Below are 15,750 nucleotides of genomic sequence, written 5' to 3' on the forward strand. Positions count from 1 at the left end.
CGGTTTACAGTTAAAAAGGAACAAATGGGCAGAACCCTTACATATAACATTGAAAAAACAGGTTAACTTTTGGGCAGGGCCCTTACATGTAACTGAGAACAAGGTGGTTAAAAGTGGGATAGGGTATAGAGCTGACTATGCCGCGAGCGTCCGTGATATCAATAAATAGATACAGCAAAATCAGTAAAATCACAACTATTTACAAAAAAAAAATATGAACTTCTGTTCCATCTGTATAAGTTTTGTATTGAGGTCTCCACCCCTTGGATGTTCCTGTAATTGAAACAGTACTGCCACTTTAAACTCTTCCGGTGGATGTCCCATTTGCTGCCAGTGGTCAGTTAAAGGTGCACCTTCAGTTTTATGTCTCAATCGGCATACATGTTCTTGAATCCTATTTTTGACCTTCCGCATTGTTTTGCCGATATACACTTTGTGGCAAGTACACCACAGTGCATATATAACTTTTGTAGATCCACATGTATAATGGCCTCTGTAGGTGTATTTCCTCCGTCCAGGTATATTTAACTCTGTGCCTACATGCATGAACTGGCATGCACTGCATTTCCCACATGTTTCTTGGCCTCTTGGTGTATCCTGTGTCTGTATGACTGCAGGGAGTAAGTTTGAGTGAACTATCAGGTCCTTTAGATTTTGAGCTTTTGTTAAAGTGAACGTAGGTTTCTCTTGGAAGTTAGGATGAACTTGTAGTATAGACCAATATTTCAAAATGCTCTTTTTTAACATATATGTTTGAGGTGTATGTGGCAATACACAAATTAATTTTTCATTTTCACTGTTTGGTTTCGGCTGAAGTAGCAGCTCTCTATTGGCCCATCTGGCTCGTTTGTATGCTTTTTTTATTATAGCTGCTGGATACCCTCTCTGTAAAAATCTTTTAGTCATGTCTTCTGCTTGTGTTTTGAATTCTGTAGTTGTGGAGCACAACCTCCTCAGTCGGAGGAATTGCCCTACCGGGAGATTGTTTCTGAGGTGAACCGGATGAAAAGATGAATAATGTAAAAGTGTGTTTCTGTCTGTTGGTTTCCGATATATGGTAAACTGAAATCCTTCTTCTGTTAACATGACTTGAATGTCTAAAAATGAAATGATGTTTTTGTGATGTTGGCATGTGGATTGCAGCTATTCAACCACTGTATGAATTGTTGAAGTTCCTCTTCTTCTCCTTGCCAGATGACAAAGATGTCATCTATAAATCTTTTCCATAACTTTATATGATCTTCATAGTTATTCCGGTGTATCCACTTCTCCTCGAATGCTGACATGTATAGATTGGCGAGATCGGGGGCCATGGTGGCCCCCATAGCTGTTCCTTTGATCTGTTTGTAATATTTCCCTAAAAACATAAAGTAATTTTCTTGTAATGCAATGCTAGCAAGTTCTTGGATGAAGGCTACTGGAGTTCTCCGTCGTGCTGGGGTGGATGTTAGTTTAGCCGTAATGACCTCGATGGCCTCATGTTGAGGTATGCTAGTGTACAAAGCCGTGACATCAATGGTGACCAAATATGTGGTTTTTGGATCTGGGGCTAGGTCTTGTAGTATAGTCATCAAGTGTGCCGAGTCTCGTATGTAGGAGGGTATCTGTGGGATAAACCCACGTAGTGACCGATCCACGAATTGTGAAAGTGGTTCGAGAAGGGACCCTTTAGAGGACACTATTGGACGTCCCGGTGGGGACTGAAGTGATTTATGAATCTTCGGGACCGTATAGAACACTGGACACGTTGGATGTTTTACTGTTAAGAAACGGGCTTCCTTCTCCGTGATCCAATTAGCTTTTAACGCCTGTTCCACTATGTGGTCTATCTTCTTTTTGATGTCTTTGGTTGGGTCTTCTGTCAGTAATTGGTAGAACTCCTGGTCATTGAGCTGACGTTCCACTTCTGTAACGTATTGTTGTCTATTTTGTATGACGATGGAGCCCCCCTTGTCTGCTGGTTTTACTACTATTTGTTGGTTGTCTCGAAGTTCTTTCAATGCCTTGTTTTCTGCGTGGGTTAAATTGTTAACCCTGGCCGATTGCTGGATTACTTTGGAAAAGCTGTCTCTTCGAACCATTTCTGCAAACGTATAGATTACTGGATCTATTGGACCCGGCGGTACCCATGTGGAGCGTGGCGTTAATTCATCTTTTTGATGCTCTTGTGGGGCCGAATTTGCAAAGAATAATTTTAACCGCAGTTGTCTAATAAACCTGTATAGGTATTTCTCACCTTCAAATGTCGAATAGTTGTTGACAGGTGCAAAGGACAAGCCTTTACTTAATAAGGTAGATTGAGCCTCAGTTAGAGGAGTTGTTGAGATGTTGATTACTACCTCTTGTGATGTTGTGATTATTTGTTCTTTGCTTGCCTCGTTCGTCCATACGGCCGTCTTGGATTGTCTTGATTGTCTTTTTCTTTGGCTCGCTTGTCTGCCTTGCGCGAGCCGGCCTGTTCTAAAAAATGAGATTCTCTCTCTCCTGTGTGTTCATCACTTGTTTTCTCTGTGTGTCGTTTGCTTGAACGTGTTTCTTCTTCGGAGGAGTCATCTGAAGAGCCTGCGAAGGTAACTTTCGGTTTTCTGTGTTTGAAGGGTTGGGTTGACATCCATTGGTATACATTACCTTTCTTATAATCTCCTTCATCACGGGTGAATTTTGTCAGTTTGAATTGCTTTAATTCTTCCCTAAATGTGTCCATTTGGTCCTGTAGCTCTTGGAAAGATTGTTGGTATTTATCTTCCGGTTCTGCTTGACGAATTTCTTCTAAAGTTTTTTCCCAATTTCTTCCTTAACTTGAACTGCTGTTGTTTGTGCTTTTTCTATAATTAGGATCATCAGATCCAATGAGCACTTGTTAAGGATCTTGTTCCAGTTTTGAAGAAATTCAGGATCTTCTCCATATAATCTGGGTTCTTTCTGAATTCTCAATCCACGTGGTATTCTTTGCACACGACAGTACTCGATAAGAGTACCTGCATGCAATTCTGTTCGAATTAGTTTTTTATTTGATGCTGTTACTGAGTTCCACTGGTCAGGTTTATGACCATCTTCTGTGGTGAATATAGAAGGTGCTACCAAAAGCGCCTGTAGTCTGGCTTCTGAGAAGGACAATGTATTGTCCCAGGCAGTGATATTAGTCGTCATAATAGAGGTTACTTGTAATTCAGTATTCACTAATCGCTAACCAACCTCTTTCCCTCTTCAACAATTCACCAACTCACGCTACAAGGGAATCCTTGTGTGGTGGTAATCTTGTACGGAGGTTATCGATGAGGATAACCGATTTTGCAGTTATCCTTTCTTTTTCCTCCGTCTATTATTCTTTTATTAAGGTCAAAAGTATTTTTTAAAGGTGCTATTTTGTGTGATTTTTCTTAAAATCCCTTCTCCCCTGCTGCTTTTCCGACCCACTGCTAGTCTTATGTCATACTTATCAAGGTCGTCGCCTTTATTGATGTCTCATGGGTACGGAGCTGCTTGTCCGACACGGGCCATGTTTCGGCACGGTGTGCCTGCTTCAGGGACTATGGGAGAGTGTGCTGTGTCCTGTATAGGGTTCACAGCATTCTAAAGTCCTTCAATATATAAAAATATTTAATTAAACATCAAAACTTTATATCACATTCATTCATAACTCTCTAATTCTCACCCACCTTTTCTTGAAAAACTTACTTGTCAAAAACTTCTGCTGTCTTCTCTGTTTTTGACAAGTACTGTTCTCTGTTTTTGACAAGTAAGTTTTTCAAGAAAAGGTGGGTGAGAATTAGAGAGTTATGAATGGATGTGATATAAAGTTTTGATGTTTAATTAAATATTTTTATATATTGAAGGACTTTAGAATGCTGTGAACCCTATACAGGACACAGCACACTCTCCCATAGTCCCTGAAGCAGGCACACCGTGCCGAAACATGGCCCGTGTCGGACAAGCAGCTCCGTACCCATGAGACATCAATAAAGGCGACGACCTTGATAAGTATGACATAAGACTAGCAGTGGGTCGGAAAAGCAGCAGGGGAGAAGGGATTTTAAGAAAAATCACACAATAGCACCTTTAAAAAATACTTTTGACCTTAATAAAAGAATAATAGACGGAGGAAAAAGAAAGGATAACTGCAAAATCGGTTATCCTCAACGATAACCTCCGTACAAGATTACCACCACACAAGGATTCCCTTGTAGCATGAGTTGGTGAATTACTACTATCAGTAGCATGGGATCTACTTAGTGTTTGGGTAATTGCCAGGTTCTTGTGGCCTGGTTTGGCCACTGTTGGAAACAGGATGCTGGGCTTGACGGACCCTTGGTTTGACCCAGTATAGCAATTTTTTATGTTCTTAAATATGCTCTGCTCTGATGTTGTTTGTCCCTTATAACAATGAAACATCCATTTTTTTCTAATTTAGATGTGTGGACCTTCCTGATGCAGTCTCCAACGAAACACGATCCGTGTTGGGGGGGGCCTGTGTAATTTATGCTTAAGTCTGAATATATGATGATACATCTGAGAGATCCTTAAGATTCTCATGATTAATAAACCCAAAAATTTGAACAACTAGAAGCTTTCTTTGCCCTACTTTTGCTGGTTTGTGTAATCTGGGTTTTTTTTCCTTCTGTTTGAGACAATATAAGTTCCAAAGTTTACAGCTCACTAATGAAAACTAAAAAGACCTGCAGTCTTGGTCATAAAAGATAAAATATTCTTCATTCTATTTAGAGATTCATTTGAGATGTGCAGGTTTTTCTCACTGCAGTGACCTGAAAGATGTGGTTAAATGTTTAACTGCAGTAGTAGAATTTCTGCCTATTGTGTTTAGTATTTAGGATTTTTCCAACCATAGAACCACTCTAGGATAAGAGATTAAAAATGGAGTGAGGCCTTTTCACTTTTTGCTTATATTATGAGACATCTTCTCTTATAATCACTGTAAATTAAAATGTATATTGAGACATGCTTTTCTGTTATGAATGACAAAGCAGATCCTCTTTTTTATTCTTAGTTCTTGATCTGCTTAGAAATATTTCCTCCTTTTTAAATGTGCATTCAGCTCACCAAGCCACAAGAAATAAACAAAGCTAGATACTGTGTCTTTCATGCAAAGCAACATGGGGCTCCATTTCTTTCCTCATTAATGGAAGATCATTCTGCATAATGATCCAAATCACAAAAAGACAATGACCAGAAGAACTTTTATACCCTGGTGTGGCTTCTCTCTATGATTTGCTCAGGCTGCTGGCTCTTTATGGGCCTTTTGTGATCATGACCCCTAGTGCACCAATGGTGGTTCCACCTCTGTGCTGTACATTTCATTTTAGAAAAGGTATTTTCTCTAGGTTGGGGCTGAAATCTTTGTATTTGAGGTTACAGAGGATTCTGCTATTATTCTGGTTCTTTGGGCATTCTGGATCTCTCTTACTGTATATGTGTGATCTGAGTATTGTCTCAGATTGTTGGTTTGTTGACATTTTATGGCCTTCTGGTGTCATTTTCTGGGTTTGATATATTGTGACTTTGCGTTAGTCCCAGTGGCGTCCTCTATTGTTGGCAATAAAGTAATCTTTCATTGGTTTGAATCAAAGTCTGGTGACCCTGCCCCACCAGAAATTTGAAAACTGAGAGAGAAGGAGACAGGGTGGAGGCATCAAGGGTTGATTTATGTGTGTGGGTGAAGGAAAGCCAATTTTGACCTTTATTTACTGGCCCTTTAAGTTGAAAACCTCTTTCTAACCAAAACGTCTTTTCTTTATTTTATTTATTTTATTTATTTAAAACGTTTTATATATCGACGTTCATAGACATATCACATCGGTTTACAAATAACAGGGGGATAAATATGTTGAAACTGAGAGGGAAGTATAAAGTTACATGTAACAGGGGTATAAAAAACTTGGAAGAGTTGAGGAAATGGTCAGGTGACCTAGGTGAGAGGAATTAAATAGATAGAACAATAACTATAATATCATTGTTTGTATAGTTCTGGTGGATGGTGGTAGAGATGGAAGGAGCTATGGTAGGGGGGGCTAATTCAAGTGTAGGCTTGTTCGAAAAGCCACGTCTTAAGCTTTTGTGGAGAAATGGTCCCATCTTGGGTCCTTTGTATCGATTTCAGTTTCACGTTTCATGGGGCAGTTTTCAAACAGCCTGCCTGGGTGCAAAGTCCATATCTATTTTTCAAAGGGAAAGTAGGCATATACTTTCCCTTTGAAAACTGCCACAGACACAAAGTACCCTTAGACTTTGCACCTGCATTTTCTGCTGGTAGAGTTTTGCTGCAAATCATTGTGGGGCAGATTTTGAAATCTGCGTGCGCGGGGTACATTTGTGCTCGCTACCCAGGGTCGGTGCGCACAAGGGGGGTGCACATTTGTGCACCTTGCGCGCATCGAGCCCTAGGGGAGCCCCGATGGTTTTCCCCATTCCCTCCATGGCCGCTTCGAAATCGGAGCAGTCTCAGAGGGAACTTTTCTTCCGCTCCCCCCCACTTTCCCCTCTCTTCCCCTTTCTAATCCACCCCCCAGCCCTACCTAAATCCCCCCCCCAGCTTGTTTTACTTATTTATGCCTGCCTGTGGCAGGCGTATCTTGCGTGCCGGCCAGCTGCCGGTGTGCCAACCCCCGGCATAGCCGCTATGCTGGAGGCCTTGGCCCCGCCCACAGATCGGCATCACACCCATGACCCCACCCCCTTCCCGCCCCTCTTTCAAAGCCCCGGGTCATACTACACCCCTGTGTGTAGTATTGAAAAATCACATCTACACTTGTTTTCCAACTGCACACACTCCTGCCAGTCCAGCTAACCCTGTGCATACTTTTAACCAAATTGAAGGAGGGCAGTTTTGAGTTTACTGGGTAAATCGTTTTGAAAATTGTTGTCTGTATGGATTATTTTTTAATTTAAATGTTTGACTTGAAGGACCAGTAAATAAGGATCAAAATTGCCCTAATCTAAGTGTCATTGTGTACATATAGTGACCAGAGTTGATGACAACTGGATAAGAAAGGGTGAGCCAAGAGGATTTACAAGTGAAGAATGATATAAAATGAAAAGTTCCACTTATCCATATCATAATGCATAATTTCTTGTCTAGAGCTGGCAGTATAAGATATTTTAGCTACCTGTATGCTTATAACAAGATTTCCAAGGTTCCAGTTCCCATCTTTGTGTAGTACAGATGGAAAAAGGGGGTGGGTTTTGTTCCTTCTGAACTATAAGTTAAATGTTTTTGAAGTGTCAGATGCAAACACTGCTGCTGGGCTAGCAGCTCCAAGGAGATGTATTGTTTCTTTCTCTATTGATGCAAAGGCTGTAAACCCTTAGGACTACATTCAGGACAGAAAAGGGCTCCAGTAATATAGCTGGGGATACTAGAAGTCGGGATTGCAGAATATTAGCATGCCAGGTCATTTAGGGAATAAACATAGGCTTTTTTTTTCTGTTGTCAGTCTTAACATTTCCAATTGTGCCGATTTTGTCTTCCAGGGCAATACAGGAAAAAAAATGACAGCTGGCTCAATCTCAGTGCCTCAGGTTATACCTCTTCGAGTTCCACTTCCAGGAAAAGCTAAACACGAAATAGATACAAATACACTTATTGAAATAAAATCAGGTATGAGCAAATAAGCAAGTGCTGATCTGGAAGTCATATCTTTTACTGAAGTTGAATCCTATGTCATATTTTTTAGAGCATTGTTTCAGAATTGCTGGCTTAAGTTAGATTAAAATGCACAGATGTCTATGTATAGTGCCAAAATGCAGTGAAGCACTAGATCAGGGGTGGAATATTTTTTTTTAGAAAATTTAGGCACTAGCCAAAATTCTTAAGAACCGGGGGGAAAATCATTATAACTTTTTTTTTTTTTTTAGCACTTGTTATTTTTTTATCAAATATTTTATTGCCATTGTTTACTCTTTCCTTCCCCCCAGCCTTTGTTCCCAAATTCCTCCTTTCGCAGCTCGGTAGGATTACTCTTGGCCCTAGCCCCTGCCATCTCTGCTGCTACCACCTTACAGCCCTGGCAACCCTCCCATGACCTCAGTCCCTTCTGGTAGCAGGGATCAGATGCCAAATTTTAGGTGACCTGATACCCTGGCACCCAGGAGTTTTGCAGCCCTGCACTGGACTTGCGATACCTTAAAGGATGAAATGATATAAATAAAACCTGTGCCGCATTATAGAATAATTTCATGTACTTGATAGACATAAAAATGACTCCATATAAGTGATATCTTAGTTCTGGGTCCTATTCTGGGCCCAATCAGAGACCAGCTCACGGGGAGTAGGTATATAGACCAGGGCTTCCCAAACCTGTTATTGTGAACCAGCAGCCAGCTGGGTTTTCAGAGGATCCACAATGAAAGGCATGAGATATATTTGGATATATTGGTTGTCCAATGTATATAGATTTATCTCATGCATATTCACTGTAGATATCCTGAAAACCCAATTGGCTGTGGATCACAACTTATTTATTTATTTTTATTTAAAAACTTTTCTATACCGTTGTTTAGTGATATACCTTCACAACGGTTTACAAATAGGCACATGAATAAATTTGAAATAGATTTTACTTTAAACAGGGGGTGCCGAAGTTATTCAGATACATGATTCAAAATATTATCAGCTATATGTAGTGTGTATTGAACTTCCGATTATGGGCTACCCATATATGCGATATACTGTAATTCTTTAACTTAAAACTTAGTTGTGATAAAAATAAAAGTAAAAAATGCATATATGTTATCTGGTGACTTTGCCTGTGTGTATAAGTCCTTTTCTAGTTTCTTAGAACTACCTATTCCCCACTCTCATTTTGAAAAGCTTTTTTGAAAAGCCATGTTTTTAGGCTTTTTTTGAAGAGTTTATGGTCTCTCATTAATCTTATTTCGGGTGGCATTGAGTTCCATAATATAGGGCCGGCTAATGATAATGCTCTCTCCCTTACTTGTGTCAATTTAGCTGTCTTTACAGAGGGTATGGTTAGTAAGGCTTTATTTGCTGATCTGAGATTCCTTTGGGGAATATGTAGTCTTAATGCAGTGTTTAACCAATCTGTATTTTCTTCATTGATTAGCTTGTGGACTGTGCAAAGTGTTTTAAATTGTGCTCTTTGTTTGATTGGCAGCCAGTGTAATTCCGCAAGTGTTTCAGTGAAGTGAAGGGAAGGTTTGGGAAGCCCTGGTCTAGATAGCACTCAGCAAGGGGTTAGATATCCACAATGCAGGGAAGAATAACTTCCTGCTCCATTTAACTCCCGGAATTCTGGAAGAAATAGCTTTTTATAAAAAGCTATCTCATTAAGGAGGTAATTTTCAAAAGAAAATGTAACATGTAACATGTAACATTCTATCGTAGCAATTTTCAAAAGCCTTTTACCCGTATAAGTGCACTTAATGCAGGTAGATGGGCTTTTTAAAATTGCTACGATAGTATATTACCTTTACATTTTCCCGAGAAAATTATCCTGTATGAGTATAACACTCTTTTAGAACACTGTAGTGTTGACTTGAGCCTGACAGATTTTGCATTAGTGACTCATCAACCCTGTGAGCCAAAATGCTGCTGTCAAAGATTCCTCTAATGTTCAGAATTACTCTACAAAAATGAAACCTTCAGGTTCCTGTGTGTGGGAAAGCAGGTGTATCTCTAACACTATTATCTCTGTTTAAGGGCAGATGCTTGGTAATTTACTGTAGAGTCATCAAAGCAAAATGTTTGTGGGCGAGGAAAAGAAATTGTTTTAGAATTTTGGAATATAAAGCAATTTATTTTTTTCAGCTTGACCATGTTAGATTGCTTAGAAATAGCAGTATAGAGCTATTGCTTCCATCATTTTCCTCATAGTGTACACACAACCTCTCTGTCCCTTCCAGGGTAGTTTTCAGACCTAGGCTTAGTACTGGATGAGAACTAACTCTGTAATCTGCCTCCTTATAGGATCCAGTTGGGGATCCGAGGACAGATAGCAATAGAGACACTGCACCTTTGTAAGCAAACTGTAGTAAAGCAATAACTTATTATTTTCTGTCGGTAAGCAGGCTGACTTAGCCTTTACATGTGGGTGCTGTCATACAATGGCACTGAATGGACTTGTTTCTCCAAATTAGTAGAACTTTGAACTGCAATGAGCATGTGCAGGAGTTTCCGTGCAGGTGTTGCCTCATGAGTCTCTTCAGTCATTTTTTTTGTCCAAGCACAACACGGATGCAAACTCTTTCCTATATTTTTTCTGAAAAAATCATTAAAACCTTCTCAATTTGATAGTTTTACCTCAGTTTTCTTCTTATTAAGTTGCCTCACTGCCTCTGCAGCCCCACAACAGCACTTTTCAGTGCTACAAAAAGAAAAACATAAAGAGGAAGTGTGGCCTTATCTTCCACTATGTTCATTTGAAGAAAAAAGCAACTATGTTGAGCAGTTTCAGAAGTTGTATTTGTGGGAAGATTATGTCCCTCACTGACAGCCATGAACCGAGTTATAGATGCCTCAGCCCGGAACATGACCTGCTATGCCTGAGGACAGATGTCCCTGTGTTCACAATGGTCCAGGTTGCTTCGCATCAAGGAACTGCATAAATCTCTCTGGAGTAGCAGTAGGTTCTCATCCTGCAGTACAGCCTTGCCTGCCTCACCTGTCTGCTTAGCTGAAGCTGCAAGGTCAAGTTCCACCAGCTTCCCTGTGTCATAGACACAATGACATTGATCACTAGAACCATCATAGTCAGTGTCAAAGAAACAAACATTCTAAGCATGGTGTATTTGCACTGGTGCAGCCATCATTAGCACCAACAGCATCATGGATGCATGGTGCATTGATGAACGCGAAGCAGCTTTCACTGATGCATGGCACATCGAGGCGCTTGAAACATGGAACTCTGATGCACTTAATGCACGATGCACTGATGTATTTGATGCATAGTGCATCAGCGCACTCAACACTCGATACTCTGACGTAACACAATCCTGTGGCCTCCATACATGATCCCATGATGTACAGTGCAAGGAATCACAGTGCAGCTCAGATCCAACCAATTCAGTACCATTGACCTGTGCTGGATTCCATGATGCACATCTCTAAAGACTCCTTAAAGCATACCAAAGCATCTAAGGTGTCCAAACACTCTACCCCATCGAAGTTATTGACAAATCTACCTCAGACTTCAATTTATCAATCTTCTTTGCCAGCACAGTTCTACACAGCCCATCCTAGATCTGCAGGAGAAAGGGTCAGGTTACTCCTGCCTTTGCCAATAACAAAGGCACTTACCTCGCCTAGACTAGAAGCAGCAGAAATTTGCCTGGAGACTGCAGAAGCAGTGACCTCTATAGTACCACTTATTTCTAAGAAGCTGCCTGTCATGCAGTAGCCTATCCTGGTCTCAGAAGAGTATGTCCCACCACCTACTCCAGACCAGAGGACCCATCAGTCTCTCGACCAAATTGTAGACTTGGTGAGGAGTTTCTTTACCTCTCTGACCAAGGTGATGGAAGGAACGTTCCAGTCTCTCCTTTTGACTATCGCTATGGCAATACCATAGACTGGAGTCTTGATATCATCTACAGAGGTGAACTCATCATTACAGTCCTTACTTAGGTTTCTTCCTCGTCCATTGCATTGGATTCTAGCAAGTCAGAGATGTTAGACCAGGCTGCTTCTCCAAGTGATTTGTCCTGTTTGTCACTGGAGTCCTGACTAAGCAAACTGTTAGCCCCCTTGTGATTTGCCCTGTTCGTCACTGGAGTCCTGACTAAGCAACCCAGTACCTTTAAGCTTGGATGAAGACTCTACCAGCATACCCTCCGAACCTTTTCCAGATCCTCCATACCCCATCTCGCCACCAGAAGATTTTACTATTCTACGTTTGTGGAAAAGATGGATACTGCACTGGGCATCTAGGTTCGCAAAGCCAAAGTCCCTCGCTCTGAGCTCCTTGGGCTTCTTCAAATACTGGACACTTTAGCCAAACCAGCGGCTCTTCCAGTTCACAACCTACTTAATATTTTACAGATAAGAATGTGGGAAGCTCCCATTTCGGTCATTCTTACAGCTAAACATTAGACCTCAAAATCAGAGTCCAGTAGTCACAAGACTTTGGTGTTGTTCAGCTGCCTTACAGTCCATAGTAGTTGAATCTATTGTGAAGAAAGTGAAGAAGACACTGATTCAATCAAATTCTCCTCCTGGAAAAGGAGGCTTTCAATTGGCCCGTGGGGGCTGGAAAAAGGGAGAAGGAAAGTACAACAGGGATTGGGACACCGGGAGACGCGACACACCTTCCAGTGTTTGGCGACACACCAGTTGAGAAGCACTGTGCTAGAGCATTGATTTCTGCGATTCACAGTTTTGGGATGTCATTAACAGTTTTAAGCGCTTTCTTTTGGTTTGGCCATCGTGCCCAGAACCTTTTACTTGGTCATGGTGGTGGTGGCGGCGGAGTTGAGAAAGGATGGGATCCTGGTACATCTGTACTTGGGTGACTGGCTGATTCAGGCCAAAATTGTGGAAGAAAACCTCTGAGTCTCACGCAAGGTGATTTCCTTGTTGCAGGAGTTAGGTCATGAACCTGGCCAAGAGCAATTTCCGCCATCTTAGTTGCAGAGTATCTCTGTGTTTGGTTCATCACAGAACAGGGCAGGGTATTCCTGCCAGAGGGCCATATTCAGAAGCTGATGATGCAGGTGTGTCTATTGATGAACACAATATGCCCGACAGTGTGGTCCTATATGCAGGTTCTTGTGTTGATGGCAGAGACCCTGGAGGTGGTGTCATGGGCAAAGGTGCATATACATCTTCTTCAGGTTCTTATGGCCTGGACTGGCCACTGTTGGAAACAGGATGCTGGGCTTGATGGTCCCTTGGTCTGACCCAGTATGGCATTTTCTTATGTTCTTATGTTCAACACACTCTGCTGTCTCATTGGAGCCCACAGTCTCAAGACTATTCGATTCAGCTCCAGCTGCCAATGGAAAATTGTATTCAACCTCAGAGGTGGTTAAAGTGGATCATCTGAGGAAGGGGTTTTCCTAACTTCACTGAAATGGCTAGTACTCATGACAGATGCGAGCCTCCAAGGCTGGGGAACTCACTGTCAGGAGCTGACATCGCAGGGGTGCTGGAGTGCAGAAGTCTCTCTATGTAACATCAATTGGCTGGAAACCTGGGCAGTCCAGTTGGCATGCTTGTAGTTCGGTGACAGGTTGCAGGGTCGAGCGGTCCGGATAATGTCAGACAATGCAATAACAGTGGCCTATATCAGTTGGCAGGGAGGAACCAAGAGCCAGCAAGTGTCACAGGAAATAGACCAACTTATGGAATGGGTAGAAGTGCATCTTTGGGAGATCTCAGCTTCGCACATTGCAGGAAAAGACAGTGTAAGAGCAGACTTTCTCAGCAGGCAGAGTCTGGTCCTACGAGAATGGGAATTGTCAGACAAGGCATTTCAGTTAATAGTGGATTGCTGGGGTCTGCCATTTCTGGACCTGCTATCGACTTTTTGCAATGCGAAGGTTCCTCATTCTTCAGGCGCAGGAGAAATCCAAAGTTATTGGGCATCGATGCTCTCCTGCAGGAATGACCGGAGGACAAGCTGCTGTATGCCTTTCCCCTATAGCCTATGTACGGGTTTGGCGCGTTTTTGAGGCTTGGTGTGAAGATCGAGGGATTCTTCCTTTTTTGGTTCAGATCCTGCTCATTTTGGAATTTTTGCAGGATGGTTTGAATAAAGGTTTGGCCCTTAATTCATCAAAGGTACAGGTAGCAGCTCTTGCCTGTTTCAGGGATCTTGTGAATGGTAGGCCCTTGTTGGCTCATCCAGATGTGGCCCATTTCTTGAAGGGAGTGAAACATCTTCGTCCTCCCTTGCGGTTGCTGGAGTCTTAATTTGAGTTTGGATTTCATAGCGGGCCCTATGTTTCGACTGATGTGTAACATTGCTTTGTGGTTACTGTCCTTGAAAACTGTGTTTCTTGTGGTGATTTGTTCTGCGCGGAGAATATCCGAGCTGCAGGCCTGTCTTGCCAGGAGCCGTTCCTTAGAGTGACTCCAGGGTCAATACAGTTGTGTTCTGTTCCTTACTTTTTGCCAAAAGTGGTCTCAGATTTTCACTTGAATCAGTCCATTTCCTTGCCGTCTCTGGAAAGAGAGAGAGATGTGGAGGAAAATCGCCTATTGTGATCCTTGGATGTTAAGAGATATACGAGTATTATGAGGTATCTGAAGGTTTCTAAACCTCTCAGGAAGACGGATCACCTATTTACCTCTACTGTGGAGGACAAAGAAGGCAAGCTGGCTTCATGGGCTACAATAGATCGCTGATTAATGAGGTAGTCTCGGCCACGTATGTGAATGCTGAGCAGCTGTTGCCTAGGCAGGTTAGAGTTCATTCTACTACGGCTCAGGCAGTGTCATGGGCGGAGGTTAGATTGGTATCTCCCGTCGACATTTGCCAAGCTGCAGCGTGGTCCTCTTACACACCTTTTCCAGGTTTTATCGTCAAGATGTGCAGGCCCGGGAGGTCGCAGCCTTTGCACATGCGGTTTTGAGTGGACCGTGGGCAGTCTCTCGCTCTTTTCAGGAGTAGCTTGGGTACATCCTACTGGTTCTGGATTCGTCTGTCTAGATGCTAAGAAATGAGAAATTACTACTTACCTGATAATTTCCTTTTTTTAGGATAGACAGATGAATCCAGCTTCCTGCCCATGGCTGCCGAATAAATGTACTGTGGTCCTCCTGCATGGCTACATGTTCCAGGGGTTACTGGTAAGTGTTAATACAATCCCTAGACTAGTTTTAATACAGTCTTGGTCTGAGCTCAGTGTTTTCTGTTGACTGAGTACTGGAATGGTTAAGTTTTTGTTGGTCTGTGTTGCGTCCTCCGATTTATACAATTTGGAATAATACCTGTGAAAAGCCCGTCTAATGTTGTCAGTATCAGTCACCAGCTTTTGTTGTGCATTTCGGATGGCGGGAATGTGTCGAGATCCCCTGGCCATTTTGACTAAGTTTGCCAACATTTTACCAGATTTTTGGCCAAATTGAAATAACTTGTATTGGTAAAAAAGAAGGCTCTTCTTTGCACGCTGATGAATAATAGTGTTAATAGCCGTTTGCAATGAGAGGTACTGTTCTCTACTCATCTTAGAAGGGCTCTTTATTAACTCCCTTTTGGCTCGCTGCAGTTGTACTGTCAGCTTGAGGAGCTGTTTGTCTAGCGATTTTTTTCCTATGTGCTACATAAGATATAATCTCACCTTGGAGTACCGCCTTAGCAGTGTTCCAAAATAGGATGGGATTATCTTTGTGTTGAGCATTCGAGACATCAAAGTCAGCTCATCTATCTTTCAAATCTTTTGAAAGGAGGTATCCTCTGCTAGATAATATGGATATTTCCAGATTAAAGTACTGGAGTGCCTAAGAGAGTTAGAGAGCGTCAACCATATAGGTGCACGGTCTGAAATGACCACGTCATCAATCCCTGCCTCAGCTACCTTGGAAAAGCTATTGGAGATCATTAAAAAATAGTCTAGTCGAGCGTGAGAACCATGTGCCCTACATTGGTGACCCTCCGATCTTCATGTACCATAGATAATTTTAATGACAGTTTACAAATTTCCAATAGCAGGTCCACAATTTCATTTTTCAAATCTTTCAGCATTCTGGGATGTATACCATCTGGTCCAGGTAGTTTGCTACTCTTAAAAGATAGAAAACAGAGAGTAGGACTAAATGATAAATTTTCTCAGTGGAGA

The 15,750-nt window shown here is 41.9% G+C and overlaps 1 protein-coding gene across 2 annotated transcripts in view; it reads left to right on the forward strand.

Annotated features, from left to right (window-relative positions):
• Positions 1-15,750, forward strand: part of DZANK1 (double zinc ribbon and ankyrin repeat domains 1) — a 304,940-nt gene that overhangs the window by 5,308 nt on the left and 283,882 nt on the right. For both annotated transcript variants that reach the window (XM_029594465.1, XM_029594464.1), the window contains exon 2: positions 7,486-7,612. In XM_029594465.1, the coding sequence (XP_029450325.1) occupies positions 7,504-7,612 (109 nt within the window). In that variant the 5' untranslated portion in view covers positions 7,486-7,503. The remainder of the gene's footprint in view (positions 1-7,485; positions 7,613-15,750) is intronic.

The sequence above is a fragment of the Rhinatrema bivittatum genome, chromosome 3 (assembly GCF_901001135.1).
Source record: "Rhinatrema bivittatum chromosome 3, aRhiBiv1.1, whole genome shotgun sequence".
In the NCBI taxonomy this organism is placed as follows: domain Eukaryota; kingdom Metazoa; phylum Chordata; class Amphibia; order Gymnophiona; family Rhinatrematidae; genus Rhinatrema; species Rhinatrema bivittatum.